General features: G+C 41.5%; 2 protein-coding genes across 16 annotated transcripts in view; one reads left to right on the top strand and one right to left on the bottom strand.

The window, feature by feature from the left end:
- HYCC2 (hyccin PI4KA lipid kinase complex subunit 2) overlaps positions 1–7,088 on the bottom strand; it is a 94,911-nt gene extending 87,823 nt beyond the window's left edge. For 8 of the 13 annotated variants that reach the window (XR_007768367.1, XM_050916618.1, XM_050916613.1 and 5 more), the window contains exons 1-2: positions 6,844–6,911; positions 5,768–5,809 (exon numbers count right to left, since the gene is read on the bottom strand). The gene's annotated coding sequence lies outside the window, so the exon portion shown is untranslated. Of the gene's footprint in view, positions 1–1,650; positions 1,746–5,767; positions 5,810–6,695; positions 6,765–6,843; positions 6,912–7,017 lie in introns of those variants that run through there. The other 5 variants (XM_050916615.1, XM_050916617.1, XM_050916616.1 and 2 more) reach the window with 5 other exon arrangements.
- On the top strand, positions 7,089–15,902 carry NDUFB3 (NADH:ubiquinone oxidoreductase subunit B3). 3 transcript variants are annotated; one of them, XM_050916664.1, is made up of 3 exons: positions 7,089–7,201; positions 12,423–12,558; positions 15,621–15,902. In XM_050916664.1, the coding sequence occupies exons 2-3, from the start codon at positions 12,425–12,427 to the stop codon at positions 15,775–15,777; spliced, it is 291 nt and encodes a 96-aa protein (XP_050772621.1). In that variant the 5' UTR covers positions 7,089–7,201; positions 12,423–12,424; the 3' UTR covers positions 15,778–15,902. The 3 variants fall into 3 exon arrangements, with proteins under 3 accessions (XP_050772621.1, XP_050772620.1, XP_050772619.1); XM_050916663.1 differs by having other exon boundaries at positions 7,117–7,217; XM_050916662.1 differs by lacking the exon at positions 7,089–7,201 and adding an exon at positions 10,214–10,256.
- Positions 15,903–16,588: the final 686 nt, after the last annotated feature.

The raw sequence follows: 16,588 nt of genomic DNA, 5'->3' as shown, positions 1-16,588 counted from the left end.
GTGGAGAAATTGAGGGACCAAAGCAGATGAGAGAAGAAGTCGTGGCAGGTACACAGATATAAACAGAGGTAGAAGGTGGCAGCCATGGTAATAGCAGCTGTTTTGCTGACAGAGACAAATCAGGAAGCATTCATGGAGGTTCCAATCTAACAGCAGTAAATGTTGCTGTCACAGAATGCTCATGAAATTAAACGGTACAGAAACAATTGATGAATGCTGAACTAAAAACATTAGCTCAATCTATTCCTTTCATTCCTAAATTCACTTTATACACTTTCAAGATTCCTTTTAATCCTTGCTGCACTCTATTTTAGATTAAGTAACAAGGAGCAGACATGACAGCACTTAAAGAGCTTGATGGTTTCAAAGATTTTTCTAAACTTATCTTTGGAAATACAAATCAAGACAATAGAGCAGCTCCTACGAAACATGCTACTGAAGGCCTTATTTTGTGGTCTGCTCTAGAACAGTACTTTATTCTAGAACAGCACTTTACAGTTTAATACTCTCCAGGAACTTGACAATAAAAACATTAGAAACTTCCACAATCCACCCACCATACTGAAATAAGTCAGTTACCATCAAACAGTGGTTACAGTTTGGTCAACATCTTAAGGATCGAACACAATAGCCATACTAATTAAGTATTTAGAAGAAACCTGCTACAGCCCAAGACTTTTGAACAAAACTGATTCCTAGCTATGAAGAAACAAGAATAAAAGTCTGGCCATTTTCTACTGTGCATCTAAATTCCCCCCTACTCCCCCTTTGACCAGCTTCTGGACCAACAGAATAACAGTCTAAAAAGGATTAAATTTTCCAGTTACAACCAGTGGAAGGATTCAGGCTTTTATTATGCTGGTGCTTTGTTAAATTTCCTTATAATTTATACACCGAGGGACACATTACTTTGTTTAAAAGACTCTGATTTAAAATCATTTGTGGTGTAACTCCAGTGAAGTACATGGAGTGTCAGCAAGGATTCACTTATCCCGTTGTTTTTCCTAGAAAAGTTTTATTATAATGTTAGAGTTTGGAAAAACATTTTTCTCCCAAAACAAAATAAATGCTATATTGGGCAACTACTTCTACTACTACAGTCCTACAAGAAATAACAACCTATGTCAGGGTTATGGCACAAAAAGCATTTATTATTTACACCCGCTGAAGTTTACTTTCAGTTACTTTCAGCAAGGCAATAGGTCTAGTGGTTAGAACAGGAGCTTGGAGACCTAGTGTGAAATACCGCTTTCAATGAAATCAATGGTAAAAACAATCAACTGACTTCAGTGGAGCCACGATTTCACTCCTTGTTTCTACTGCCCACATCTCCAATAAACCAGTGTGTGACCTTGAGCAAAACACTTAGTACATCTATATCTGAATTCCTAATCTATAACACTGGGATATACTTAACTACCTTTATAAAGTGCTTTGAGAGCCTCAGCTGACTAAGTAAATATCAGTGTTGGAAGGGACCTCAGGAGGTCATCTAGTCCAACCCCCTCCTCAAAGCAGGACCAACCCCAACTAAATCATCCCAGCCAGGGTTTTGTCAAGCCCAGCCTTAAAAACCTCAAGGTTCTAGTAATACAAGGTATTATTTACTACTAGAGCCACAGCACATATAACACAAGTAAAGAACACTACCTGTCATTCTCCATGTTTCAACGCAAGAATCCTCAGAGGCACTCAAACATCCGGGTAGAGGCCTTCTTTATCCTACGCATTCAATTTGGGATAAACTGCACAAAAAAGAATTACTATCAGCATCAACCAACTAACCTATTTAAAAATAGAGTTATGAATCTTATCTGCAAAATACAGTTCCTTGCACAGACTCTCTCCTACAGGAAGGAATGACTTGCCATATAAACCAGCATACAAAACAAAACATTACAAAGGAAACTCCAAGTTAAAAAAGACACACACACGGTACTACAGTTAATATAACCTTTGCAGAGTGTGAGTATATATTATTAGCATCCACTACCCTTTGCCCCCTGGCATAAACACAGAAGCTGTACACAGATGCTTCCCCTGTAATTAAAACAATTGATTGCGAACACTGCAAACATCTGACATATGAGTAGCGCGATGCTTTTTCATTTCATTCCTTGCAGGAACAACTCACTTTAGGTCAAGCATCTGACAACGCATGGTTCCCAAAATTAGAGATGTACCACTCAAGGGACTGGAAACCCATGACTCCCAATATAGATTGTATACACAGATCTTGAAGAGCAAGATTTTTGTGTTTCTTAATATCCTGCTGCTCACCAGAATAGAGCAGGCAGATCATAGAGATGCAGAGACATGTAGATACCTGGTCATGTAAAGACTCACACACCAAAACAAAGTTGGCTGGTAGGCTAATTTTAGGTCTGCTAGACTTAATATTGTTTTAATAACTAATTAAAAATGGACTCTAATACCTTTTCCAATTTAGTTAGAAAATCTTTTCCCTGAACAGGATCAAGTAAGCCAATATTGCATTGAATCTGTATCTAAGCAGCCATTTGAGATGCACAGTCTCATCTTGATACACAGGAGTTATACAAGTATATTCCCAGAATCAAACATTTTTAAATGACTGGCTAGCCCAAGTATGTCATTTAACAGGAGAATCCAAGGATTCAAAGCAAATAAGGAGAGGCTGATCTCAAAATTCAAATCTCATCATGTCAGTATCTCAACATGGAGATGTGTTTAGTCAAATATAAAATCAATTCATTTTAAACATGTCAGTTGATATCTAATTAATTCTTCATTAGCCATTTTGAGAATAGTCGTTATTAGAAAATAGAATATTCTACATAGGTTTTTCTTTAATCCATCTCCAAAGCCCTAAAAGGTGGCAGATCTCAATTTCTGAAAACCTCCCACCTTGGCTTTTACTAAATTTAAGATAAAAATAAGCAAAATACTCAAGCAGTGATACTAGGTGTGTGTCCTACTTTGGTAGCACACACTGGGACATTGATGACTTGTCTGTTCCAACCCTCACCCAAAGAGACATTTGTTTGGAAGAACTCCTCCCACTTTCTTCCAGTTATTTCAACTAATTGGTCATGAGTCTTCATATCCTGCTGTAGTGTTAGTTATGCATCTCTAACATATGCTAAATTATACCAGTGTAACTGATTCAGCCCATACAAGAACAGTCCTCTGTACATAAAAGTAGTTAACATTTAATTAGCATGTAAAATCTGTAAGGAATTATATTTGATACATTTTCACCATTAAAAAATAATCAATCTTTAACTTATGATAAGTTAACCTAAGATATTTCCATCACAAAGTCTACTTATTTTAGTCCACTAAAATCCAGTGGACTCTCACCCAGGGCAATTAGAAAGCTTTCCTGGGTAAACGCCATCAACTTCTGCAGAATTTTCATTTTAATAAACAGAAACCTGGTTTTAAAAAATAATAGTTTTGAAGATAACCTTCCAAATAGTAAACGATTCTTCATCCACAGAATTTGGCATTTTCCAGGACGCCACAAAATTCAGGATTTTTGCAACAGCATTCACCATTTTGCAGCAGCGAATCACCTGACATTTTGCTTTCTGTATCTCTGATCTTCTGGGACACTTTTGCAGCTGTCAAACGGGTAGTACTGGATTACAGTGTGAGCTCCCTGCATTGTTCTAGGGACCCATGTAACAAGGAGTCAGGGAACCAGACCCGCAGGGCAGCTTGCAGCCAGAGAATGAGAGGAAACTAGAAGTATAGGTGGCAAACTGAGCTGCCTGGAGACTAGAGCAGCAAGGACCAGGGAAAGGGATTACTGAAATTAAAAATTCCTACTTTCATGGTAAACATGAGGGGGGGAATGCAGTTCTGTGCCAGTGATTCAACTTAGGCAGCCTAGAGACTACAGAAAAAAAAATCCCTTAATGAAAGTAACTGTTGGTGAATTTTACATCTATTAGAATTTTCAAATATGAACTAGAGGTTTTTCTGGAGGGTTGGGTTAGGAATGAAGGATATTTCATGGCAGGAGAATAAACTGACATTGAGGGTGCATTTCAGTTCAAGTGTTGTGCAGACTACATGGGACCCTGATTACATTAAATGGGCATAAAGCAAAGAACGAGATATTGTATTTGAGTTTGAGAGTGGCCGCATCATTTCTTGGGCAATTATAGCCTTCTGGCTCCATATTTATTATTGTTCTTATTGTACAATAGCTGTACACAAGATTTTAGAACAGTGTGTGCCAAAGAAAGCATTTCCAATATACCATCTCTGTCGGCTCCCACTGAACAGAAAAAAGAAACCTTACACTCAAATGCATTAGGTCTGACACAAGAGCACACAGCTGGAAGAAGAATGCTAATTGCAGGGCAAGTTTTCTTATGAGACATTAACCTTTTGTTGTGGTAGATAAACCAGAGCATGTCTTATAAGAATGCAGAACGTTTATAAATTATCTGTTATTATTGTGCCTGGGCTCTGCTCAAGGTTTCTTCATTTTCTGCTCCACAGACTGCTACTACAGCTCTATTCAGGTAAGAATTTCATACGGTATGGTTGTGCTGGCTAACAACATTCTACTTATATAAAAGTGCTGTTCTACCACACAGAATGGTGGCTTTATATTAAAATTTACTAAACTGTTTTTCAAGTTTAGAATCCTAGTTATACATGTTCTTGTACCTTCATAACAGATAATACACTTATTCTCCAAATAATTATTATGTTTTCAGAAAATGATTGTCACTACTTTATAGTTATTTCGATAGCATACAAGAAACACTTGAACAGTTTATACAATTCAGGAGTTAATATTTCTTCAAGCACGCAGAACTCCATGAATGCAGAATCAAAAAAGTTCCAAGGAATCAGAAGCTAATCATAGCTTCCCCCTCAAAGGAAGATTAATAACAAGGCTGGAATACAATATGTTTAAAGATCAACTGCAACTTTAACTCCCTGAGGAAAACATCAATCTTCAGCAGTAATGAACCTCAGGCAAGTCCCCAACAACATTCACTAGCCACAACAGGAAGGGAAGCATTTCACAGGTAGAGATAGATGAACCTCTCTTTATGTACTCAAAACCTTCATGAAAAACCCAACCAAAGAAAGCAAACATATTTGCCTTCCCCAGCTCTGACACTGCATCCACAGTACAAATAGCTTACAGATCTTATATCAGTGAAAAATATTAACCTCTGAAAGCAGATAGAGATGGTCTTTCTACCCAGAACAGTTTCATTATTAATAATATGATAATGGAATTCCTACTAAAACTCCAGTCTTCACCCTCTACTTGAGCATCTTAATAACAAAAGCAACATTTGAAATCCAAAAAGAAATAACATTTACATACTAACAGAAGAATCTTCTATGTAAACCCATCTTAAAATTGGTCGGTCTCATGCTACAGACCCAGGCTTATGCCTATACAAAGCAAAATGTGGTAAATCATTTCAACATGTGTACACTGCCTCAAAAAATGGCGTTACAGCAAAATCTACAATTAAGTAATGATTACAGTGTTTACGTTACTTCTCAGATTAGAACAAAAAGCAAGGACTACACACTCAATCATGAAGGGAAAAACAATTTGCAATAACCAGGTGCAAATATAATTAACTCTTGAAAATGGCACACAAAGGTTGCCATTATGAGTCTTCTTACTACAGTCCTGTTAATCGTTCTCTTCATACATTCCCTAGTGGCAATTAGCTAAGGGAATAAAACAGTAATTACATTAGAGAATCTCTGCCCAAAGAAATGCCAAACTTCCATTTACCTTTTACTGTAGATTCCAGAATTCCACGTTTCCCAACTCTTCCTGAGAAAACAAATATTTGAGGGTATATTGAGACCCAATAATCCAATCTATCACTTAAGAAAAACCTGTTCTCTCCCTAGATTTGAGTACCAGCACAATTACAATACGTTCTTCTCTCTGACTATATGTGTGTGTGTATATAGCGTGTGCATGAAGAGGGTATCTCCATAGAGATCTGTATGGTGCAGACCTCCTTCCCACTCTGCATTGCTCTTTCTGTAGGAGAGTGTCAGTGTGTATGAGTATAACAGAGAGGTTACATAACCAGTAGATACAGAAATGTCTCTATCATTAAGCTTGTGTACTTATGCTGCCAAATTCTATGCTTTCCTTACAACTATTGCTGCGTGTCTTGATATCGGGGTTCCTGAGCTAGATCCCTGTCTCTTCTGGGGACTGTGATGTCAGTAAGAGAGAGCTCCAGAGGAGAAAAGTGTCTGTAAGGAGAAAGGTCTCCGAATGCCACGGGGAGGGGGGTCTATGCGTAGCAAGGGAAGGGATCCCCAAGTGCCACGGTGAGAGGTCGGGGGAGGCAGGGGTCCCAAAGTGCCTGGGGAACAGTCTATGCGGGGCAGGGGAAGGGATCCCCAAGTGCCAGGGGAGGAGGGTAGAGGTCCCCGAGTGCCGGGGAAACAGGTCTATGGGGGGAGGCAGGCAGGGGCCCTCGAGTGCCGGGGGGGGGAACAGGTCTACGTGGGGCAGGGTAAGGGATCCCCGAGTGCCGGGGGAGGAGGGCAGGGGTCCCCGAGTGCCGGGGGAACAGTCTATGCGGGGCAGGGTAAGGGATCCCCGAGTGCCACGGGGAGGGGTCTAGGCGGGCGGCGGTCCCGAGTGCCATGGCAGGTGCCAGCCCGGGTGGGGGGCGGTGTCTCAGCTGCCCTCGCACCTGTGCGGACAATGGCGGCCCCGGCACAGGGGCCTGCAGCCCAGCGCGCCCCCCGGAGGGTCAAGGTCTGACCTCCCCCGGCCCCGCCCCACGGCTACAGCGAGGAGCGCAGCGGCCGCCCCCTCTCCCTGCCCGCTGCCCCCGGTACCTGCCGCCCCCTCTCCCCGTCCCCTTCCTGCCTCCTCTGCGGCCAGCCCTGCAGCGCAACAACGCGCCCGGCCACTGGGCCGCTCCCTCCCCCAACAAGCTCCGCGCTCATTGGCTGTTTCCGCCTCCCCCCCACTCGTGCTCCCGCCCAGCCGCGTGGCTGGGAACCCGAGACTCGCCTCCGAGAGCGGCGGCTGCGGCTCCAACGAAACGAGGCGGGGCCTCAGCGCCGGCTCGGAGCCACCGGGAGCGAGGCAGGAAAAGCGCCCGGAACCTGCACGCCCGGCGGTGTCCCCCGTCGGAGCTAGTGCGAGCCGGCGACTTCCGCTTCCGGGGCCGGTGCGTCTGGACTGAGCAGGGTAACGGAGCGGCCAGGTAGCGGGGAGGCCCGGGGGGGGGCAGCGCTGCCGGTTCCCCCGTCCCTGGGCAAGGGCACCCTGCGTTACCTACCCCTCCCCCACCCCCGTGTGCGGCTGTGGCATAGACTCGTAGGCCTGGAAGAAACCTTGAGGCTGGAGAGGTCACCCAGTCCCCTGCACTCCTGGCGGGGCTGAGTATTAGCTAGGCCCCCCCCATAGGTGTTTGTCCAGCCTGCTCCTAAAAATCCCCCGTGACGGAGCCCACAACCTCCCTAGGCAATTCTTTCCAGTGCTGAGCCACCCTGACAGTTAATGTCCAGCCTAAACCGCGCCAGTTTAAACCCATTGCTTCTTGTCCTATCCTCAGAGGTGAAGAAGAACCATGCATCTCCTTCCTCGTTACAGCTTTTTATATACTTAAAACTGTTACGTCCCCTCTGTCTTCTCTTTTCCGAACTAAACAAACCCAGTCTCTTTCAATCTTCCCTTATAAGTCATGTTTTCTAGACCTTTAATCATTTTTGTTGCTCTTCTCCCAGACTTTCTCCAGTTGGTTCACATCTTTCCTGAAATGTAGTGCCTAGAACTGGACACAATACTCCAGTTGAGGCCTTATCAGCACAGAGTAGAGCAGAAGAATTACTTCTCATACCTTGCTCACAATACTCTTGCTAATACATCCCAGAACTTATTTTTTTTTTTGCAACAGTGTTACACTGTTGACTCATATTTAACTTGACCCACAGATCTCCAACCTTGTTATGCACAAGATCCCTTTTTGAATTTAAATGCAACCCAGGATCTACCCGTCCTCTTCCCCAAGGCCCTACCGTGCTCACTTCATCCCTTCTCCGTCCGTTGCTTGCTATCCTCCACCCTCACTCACTTTCACTGGGCTAGGGCAGGGGGTTGGGGTTTGGGAGGAGGTGTAGGCTCTGGAATGGGGCCAAGGGGTTTGGAGTGTAGGAGGGATTTCTGGGCTGAGCCTGAGGCAGAGTGTTGGGATGCAGGAGAGGGTGCAGGCTCTAGGAGGGAGTTGGGTGCAGGCTCTAGGAGGGAGTTGGGTGCAGGAGGGGGCTCCAGGCTGAGGCAAGTGTTGGGAAGCAGGAGGGGGTATGGGGTGCTAGTTCTAGGAGGGGGCTCAGGGTGCAGGCTCCCACCAGGCAGCACTTACCTCGGGGAGTTCCTGGTTGATGCTGCAGCGGGGCTAAGGCAGGTTCCCTGCCCCAGCCGCACCCAGAAGCAGCTATCATGTCTCTGTGGCCCCTGAGGGGGGCACATGGCTCTGTGCACAGCCCCTCCCTGCAGGCACCACCCCTGCAGCTCCCGTTGGCTGCAGTTCCCCGTTCCTGGCCAATGGCAGCAGCAGGGGCAGTGCTTGTGGGCAGGAGCAGCATGCGGAAACCCCAGGGAGCCTGCCTTAGCCCTGCTGGGCCATTGGACTTTTAGCAGCCGAAGATAGCAATTGACTGGCAAAGGCTCCAGGATCAGTCAGTCGATTGTGATCTACAGTTGGTGACCAGTGCCTTAGATAGTCCTTTCTCATTTTGTATGTGTGCAATTGATAGTTCCTTCCTAAGTGGAGTACTTTGCATTTGTCCTTATTGAATTTCATCTTATTTACTTCAGACAATTTCTCCAGTTTGTCCAGATCGTTTTCAATTTTATTCCTATTCTCCTAAACACTTGCAACCCCTTCCAGCTTGGCATCCTATGTTACTTAACCCTCTCCAACCCATGTGCTCTTCCTCTCCCCAGCCCTTCCCCTTCCACCACCCTCACCGCTGTCCCTGGGAATGGGCATCCTGTGTTACCTAAGTCTTCCCTAGTGCTCCTCCTCCTCCTCCCAGTCCCCCACGCCCCCGTGTGCCCCTTCCCACTTTGCCACCTTCACCTGATTCCCCATGCCATACCCAACTTTGCATTTTTGTAATTTATTTACATTTCAGTGACTTGGGGGATTTTTTTTAATGACACAGCCTCTTCTCACCTTGATTTTCTGCTAGGGCTATAAACATAAACCAACACAGAAATAAATCACTTTTATAGTGGGTGGGAGGCAGTGCAGCCTGGGTAGGGCAAGCACTAGGAGCCAGGAAACCTGGGCTCTGCCACTGAACTGCTGTGTGATGCTGTGCAAGTGTCTTTGTGCTTGAAGATTTATGTATGAAAAATGTTGTATAAGTATTTAAACGTTACTCTTTGGAGGCACTGTTCATTGGCCACTGGCTTTGTGCTGTCAACCACATGAAAAGTGTACTAACAGCCTATGTGTGTTTGTCTCAGTGCTTTGTTGCTATTGAAGAGTAGCTCACTGAAGTTTAGATGTGATACACTGTGTAACTTTTCCCAATTTTTTTTAGTACATCTTCTCTCTAGGAAAAATGGTTCCTAGTAGAAGAATAACTGGGAAAGGGTTACACAAATCTCTTCCTTACTATTTTGATGGGAAAATATATAGTTATTTCCATCTTTAATTCTTTCATGCTTTCCTACTCTTTGGCCACCACCTCCCTCTGGTCCCCCAGAAGTCTTTGAGGCCCTTTCAATCACCTATTTTTAGCACTACTACGATCAGCTAACTTCTTTTAAAAACTAGGAATACTGAATCATTTTTAATTTACTTTTTCCAACAAAATGTGTTGAGACGTGGAAGTCACAAACTCCTGCTGATAGGACAGCTTCATCTTTTTTTAAGAGAGGACACTTAAGTGTCACTTTTTCTCCTCCAGCCCTTCTTTCTTTCACTCAATAGGTACCTGTCTACACCTTCCCCCCAAAATTGCCTTCATTAATCATTTTTTATTTATAAAAGAGTCCATCCAAAGCTCTAGGTACTCGTACAACAATTTAAAACTCAGAACATTCCTTGGCATCAAAAAATAACTATCTTTGTCTCCACCCTCATCAACTTGTCCTCTGCTTGTTTACCGGCCTTTGGTGTTGCTCCATTGACTTCAGCAGAGCTATGCGATCTTATATCAGCTAAGGATCTGGCCCTGTGGTCTATCTTTTTGTTTTTCAGTGATGAGGAACCAAATCAGCTCCATTGGGGGTTGGTACACAGCTATGACACTATCTAGTCCAAACAGTTAATTAGAATATGGGTTTGGAGAGCCAATGTCCCTAATTAGATTGACAGAAACACTGTTTTTGTAGGCATCATTTGAGTTGAATAATTTTAAAATGTTGTTAATAAATATTAACACAATTAGTGATGTTAATTTATCTAACTTGGTGATTTCCAAACTGGTCTGCTGTCCACTTGCCAAGGACCGTGGAGAGGAGGCTGGTCATATGGAGGAATTTAGACGATCAAAGTGGTTCCTTCTAGCCTTAAAAATCTGTGACTTAAGTGAGGGCTTAAACACTTTCATAGTTTGATTACGTTGAGTCTGCTTAGTCTGATCAAATTCATTAAGAACAAGATGTCATTTATTATTTATTTTTGGTTTATAATACATAAAAAAAACTGTCTCATGCTCCGGACCTCTTTGATGTTTCTTTACAATGCATACAATAGAAAATAATGTATCTGATTCCCACCATATATTTGAGATAATAGATTAACCCCTTAGTGCAAAAATATTAAAGTACTCCCCCGCCCCAGATACCAGCTGTCCAACTTCACTTTCCCAAAAGTTTGAGTTTAAAAAAATGAAGTTTGCAATATACCACAAAGGTCAACAAACTTGAGTTATTTCAGCCCAGAGAAGGAGAGTGAGATCCAAATATGAGGGGCCCACATATACCTTTGCTGATGTGCGTGGTAACAGTAATGCTCAGGGAGAGAGACGATCTTTTAAGAAAGCAAGTTACAGGCTGTCCTAACTGGCATACAGATTTCAGTACATACCAATTAAAAAAAAAAATATTTGACATACTTCTAAAAATGGCTGTAGCTGTGTACAATAAGACAATTGAGAACAGAGTGCAATGTTTCATGCATTCTGAAATGTACACCTTGTCTCTCAAAATAATTAGTTATGTTTCAAAATATTCATTTGATTTGAATGTACTATATAATAAGTAGAGCTGGTTGGGAATTCTTTGACAGAACACTTTTCATTGGAAGATGCTGATTTGTCAAAACCAAAACTTTGCAGAAATGTTGAATTTCAATTGCACTTTTGTTGGGAAGCTGTCTCAGGTGGAGATGGAACCCAAAAGGGGGCGGAAGAGGGAAGAGAGAGTTTGTGTACATGCTTGCACACGCCTCTCTCTCTCTCTCTCTCTCTCTCTCTCTCTCGTTTTCACCAGAAATTCCAAGTATTTTAATGCACAATTTGAAAGGAGTTGTGACTAACCAGGTTTATTAGGGTACAGTTGATGCAGAACTAAGCCATAGTAGCATTACATTAGAGTATTAAAAGAGTGTCTCCTAAAATGGTAAATTGTGTCTTCCTTCAGCCAGTATGAGATTTTTTTGAAGTCACAAGAGTATTTTAAAATTTTAAATTATTCAAATAAGGAGATGTAATGGATCAGTGCTCAGAAAAAATGGTAATGTAATTTCCTAAATGGTAAAAAGATTTCCAACATGAAATATTTCAATCAAAAATGTTAGAAATGTTTATACTAGACAGCGTTTTTGAAAACACATTAGCATCTGTGAAAGGATCACAATGACATACAATAACAAATTTGGATAAACTGTCATCTCCAGTGTCCTGCAGTGTTTGCTTTTATATATTTAAATCATATGTAAATCCTTCCCATCTCCCTGGGCAACATCTTTAATGCGTTCAGCTGTGTATCTGAATATCCACATAGTGGTAGTCTCTTTGAGTGGAAACTAGAATTGTTCTGTAAAGGAGATAATGCTAGTGTTAATAAATTCCCTTACAATGATTATCAGAGAATGTTGCCTTTTAGTTCACTAGCTGTCACTGGAGTTGAGTGAAGTGAACAGTTAGCACTCCAGGCAGATTGGTCAAGTAGTGCTAATCGGAAATGATTTACCAAAACTAGTATAGCATAGCTAATCACAGCATGAAGGATCTCTGCATTATTATTATTATTAGAACTATTAATAAAACATCCATTTTTATTCTCAAGATTACTGTTTACAACACTGCCTCAGTGTGGTACAGTGGTGTTAGAAATGACTCTCCATCTCGTCCCCAATTTCTGAAAGAGAATGTCAATCTTAGGAAGTTCAAACAAAAGTAAATTGTGCACCTTGAAAGAGCATGGCCTTTTTCTTAACCTTTTCCTGCAGACATGGGGCATGGACATGAACATGGTCATGGGAAAATGGAACTCCCTGATTATAAACAATGGAAAATAGAGGGTACTCCGCTACAGGATATCCAAGAAAGACTGGCTAGGCGGGGTCTTAGAGATCCATGGCTTCGGTAAGTGAGAGAATGCATCATTCAGATATATAGCTACATGCGCGCGCACTTCCTGTAACCTTGTGATGTAGTCATTGTGGATGGTTCTTTTTAGCAAAAAAGCTGGAAAAACACCTAGACTGCATCAGTTAGCACATAAAAAATGTAGTCGAAGTTCATTTTTGTGTAGAGATTACTAGTATTGCATTACCCTCAGAGCCGCCTCACATTGTAAAGTTCAGCCATGCTTTGTGATGTTTTATGATGAGATGAAGACGTGTCCTGTCAGAATTTTGTTCTGCAGAATGGAGAGGTGAGCACACTGTTTACCTTTAGCCTGAGCTATCCCACAAATACTTAAATTGGGCGGTTCTGTGTTCTTGGTTCAGCAAGGCATTGAAGCAATGCTTGAATTTAAGCAGGTGAGTAATCCTGTCCCTATTCAGCAAAGCACTGAAGCATGGTCTTAAATCTCATTGATTTCAATGGAACTTCAGTACAGTATGTACTTAATTGCTTTGCTGAATAGGGACAGGATTACTTGTGTGCTTATAGACAAGAATGTGATTTAAGTGTTTTGCTGAATTGGGGCCTTTAATCGAAGTGTTGAACTGTAGTAGCAGATGGCTTGGGATTTCATTCTACTTTGTTCTGCATTTGCTAAGCAGTTCATGAAAATCATATAGAAAACTGTTAAGGTGAATCAAGTCATGGAAGACCTGATCTTAGTCCCCTGAACTGGGGAGGTATCTTACTCCCTAGAGCTATTCTACGTTGTTTAGCTGTAGAGACAGGGTTTTGACCTGAGTCACAACAGGGAGAAATATATAACATTCTCCTTTACCATTCTTCAGCCTTTGGGAATGAAAAGGGTCAGGCTTCATGCTCCATTGTCCAATTCTACAGGAAGACAAAAGCCCTATATTAGCTATTCCATGGTCCTACAGGTCCATACCTGCTTCCTCCAATACTCTTATGCAATTTTTGCCATGTTTTTAAAGCAAACTGTTGGATGGATATTGCTGTATCACCTCTTGTTATGACCTATTGGGGTGGGTTTTGGTGGATTGAGTAATCCTTTATTTCCTTTTATTTGTTCAGGAGATAGTGTAAGAGTATTACATAGTCTCTAACTTTGTTAATTACTATATTTTAATGTTACCTGGAGTTGTTTTACCAGATATTAACTGTCTACGGTTATCAGCTGTCTCTGAACCCTACTTTCTCTGATATTCAGTTTTTTAGTCTTGCTTCTATTTCTTGTGAATTCAAGCTTATAAAATTCACTCTAGTTAAATAATTAATTTTATCTGGAGCACAATAATATTTCTCTTTTCTGCAGGAGTCCAGTTTACTACCACAAGGAAATGGCCGTACTCCAACACATTCTTCCAAAGTGCTGCATAAATAGCCAGTAAATTAATCCCACACCATCTCCTGCAAGTTTCCTAAGTATATGGCCCTGAAACTGCTCCAAAATATTGTGCAGGGCTGAGAAAAACTCGTGCTGTTTTGTTCCCTTTCCTAGATGAAAAATTGCTGTTTCTCAGAACATTGGTTTGCATTGGGAAAAAAAAAGAGTTGTTTACTGGATTTGTTGAATATTGACTAAGGGACAAAGTGCAAAATCTCTTAGTAGATTGAAGTATTGGACCTCTCCTGCATATCTTTGCCTAATGCAGAATTATGTATAAAGTAATGCTTAAATCCCACACTGAGACAAGCCTCCAGTACTAGTTTCATAGCAATCTCTTTAGTGAAGACATGATAGAAGTATCAAGATCTGTTTACTACATTTATTAACGTAGTACTTCTGAAGAATATCTTGTACTAAGAATCCTAAAATAGCAAAACCCCTCTGGGCTTTTTTTTTTTTTTTATCGGTATTGGCACCTGTCAAAAGGCTGGGAAATCTAAGACCAGTGTAGCCTAATTTATTTACATACAGCTTCTATGTAGATTTAGCCCTGGTGAACAAATACAGATTTACAGCCCCGAAGACTGAAATTCTTTATCCACTTAGTAGGAACTCAGTACTAGCACCTGCAGAACAAGTCTCCCATCCAGTGTGCCTTAACCCTGAGCTAGAGGGACCACCTACGGGGTAGATGAGTGTCTACAGACCATTCAGTCCTTGACAATTCTGCTGAGACGCTCATCAAAACTATCAGTATCAAGTGCGTTGACAATGGTTCAATCTTATCCTCTGGTAGATTGTTTTTCCCTTAGCTATGTCTCTGTGTCCTCTGCAGATATGATAGTGGAACTGAGAGCTTTGTTTCTGGAACAGACTATATTATTTGTGCTGGACTTAATATTTCATGTGGATCTGATAAGTCTAAGTACTTTATGACTGAAAGGGTAGTAACAATTGTTATTCACATACATGCTCAGTGAGGTAAAGGCTTGCATAAGACAAAATGTTATGGTCTTTAGACAAAAAGATAGAAAAAAATAAATTCTGACTCTTTAAACAGCACAGCAAGGTCTGTTCAAACTATGCTGAGTGTTAACTTCACCAGTAAGACTCAAGCAGGGAAATGTCTAATGGTTTTATAATTAGATGGTAAGCTCTTTGGGTCAGGGATTATCTTTTCGTTCTGTGCTTGTGCTGCACCTAGCACAATGGGTCCTGGATGTTAAAGTAATACAAATAATGATAATTACACCTGCCTCATTCAAAAGTGGCATAGGAGCACTTGCTTTATTCACTCCGTATCTTATATATAAACGACTTGTTTTTCCAGCATACAAGAAGTAAGTGGGACACAGTAACAGAAGATGCTACACATGTATAACTAAAGTTGCAGGAAAAAAAATATTTTCTTACTGAAAATGTTTTATGTGGTCATGTAATATGGTAATTAAAGGTTGGCATAACAAACATGCATAAGGGGGCATAGTTTACTTCATAGTATTTCCTGATATTTGAGTGCTTTAACTATGGAAACCTTGCATTTTCACTGCATAGCTTTTTGGAATATGTTTTTTAACTTTTTGCATATAAATACATTTGTGTTGGCATATGGAATCAGAGTGGGTCTTCTAACTTCGTTCTATCTGTCGGTTTTGTTTTTTCCTAGCAATGAAGCATGGAGATATATGGGTGGCTTTACAAAACCTGTCACTGTTATGGATGTTCTCACCAAAGGTTTCAAGTGGGGATTCGTAGCCTTTGTGGTAGCACTTGGGATCGAGTACACACTGTTTCCTCCGAAGAAAAATGGAGGACATCACTGAAAATGGAATAGTAGAATTTCTCAAAGTTATTTACACAGTTCTGAATTAAAACATGTTATACAATAGCTTACTGATTTTGTTGCACATGTAAAGATGCCTATTAAAATTTCTCATTGGCAAGAGCATGTCTCTGTGGCTTTGTCATCTTTTCTTGGAGAAAAAAAAATAAAACTTTCCAGTGATGCTCCCAAATCTGAACCTGACAATTCATGGAAAAACAAGATCTGCATGAGATGATACACCTCTACCTCGATAGAATGCTGTCCTTGGGAGCCAAAAAATCTTACTGCGTTATAGGTGAAACTGTGTTATATCGAACTTGCTTTGATCCCCCGGAGTGCGCAGCCCTGCACCCACCCCGGAGCACTGCTTTACCGTGTTATATCTGAATTTGTATTATATCGAGGTAGCACCGTATGTACCATCTATTGAACTACTGAGGAAAATAATATTGGTACTCTTCCAAGGTCTCTGCTAACTTGAAACTCCAAAAGAAGAAGTTTCTTGTACTGTATTGTGCAGCTCTTCACAATACTATCACCCCTCCTTTCTTGCAAGCTTTGATCAGCTGTGAAATAGTGAACAGATCAACAGTTAACTAACACTAGCCGTCAGCCATAACTCCATACAGTGAATTTGTGCTGCCCTCAGAGGTGTTGCTCCAGGCTGTCTGCCGACTTAGGCCGACATCACAGTTGCTTCATACTTTTAAGGTTATCTGCAAACAAATGGCTAAAGACTTTTTTTTTTATGCAAACTTAGATTATGGAGCATATGTAATTTCTAAAAGCATCTTATTAACTGATGACTT

This window comes from Gopherus flavomarginatus, chromosome 10 (genome assembly GCF_025201925.1).
Source record: "Gopherus flavomarginatus isolate rGopFla2 chromosome 10, rGopFla2.mat.asm, whole genome shotgun sequence".
Classification (NCBI taxonomy): Eukaryota; Metazoa; Chordata; order Testudines; family Testudinidae; genus Gopherus; species Gopherus flavomarginatus.
Note: the sequence above shows the minus strand (reverse complement) of the source record. Positions and strands in the feature narration are given on the sequence as shown.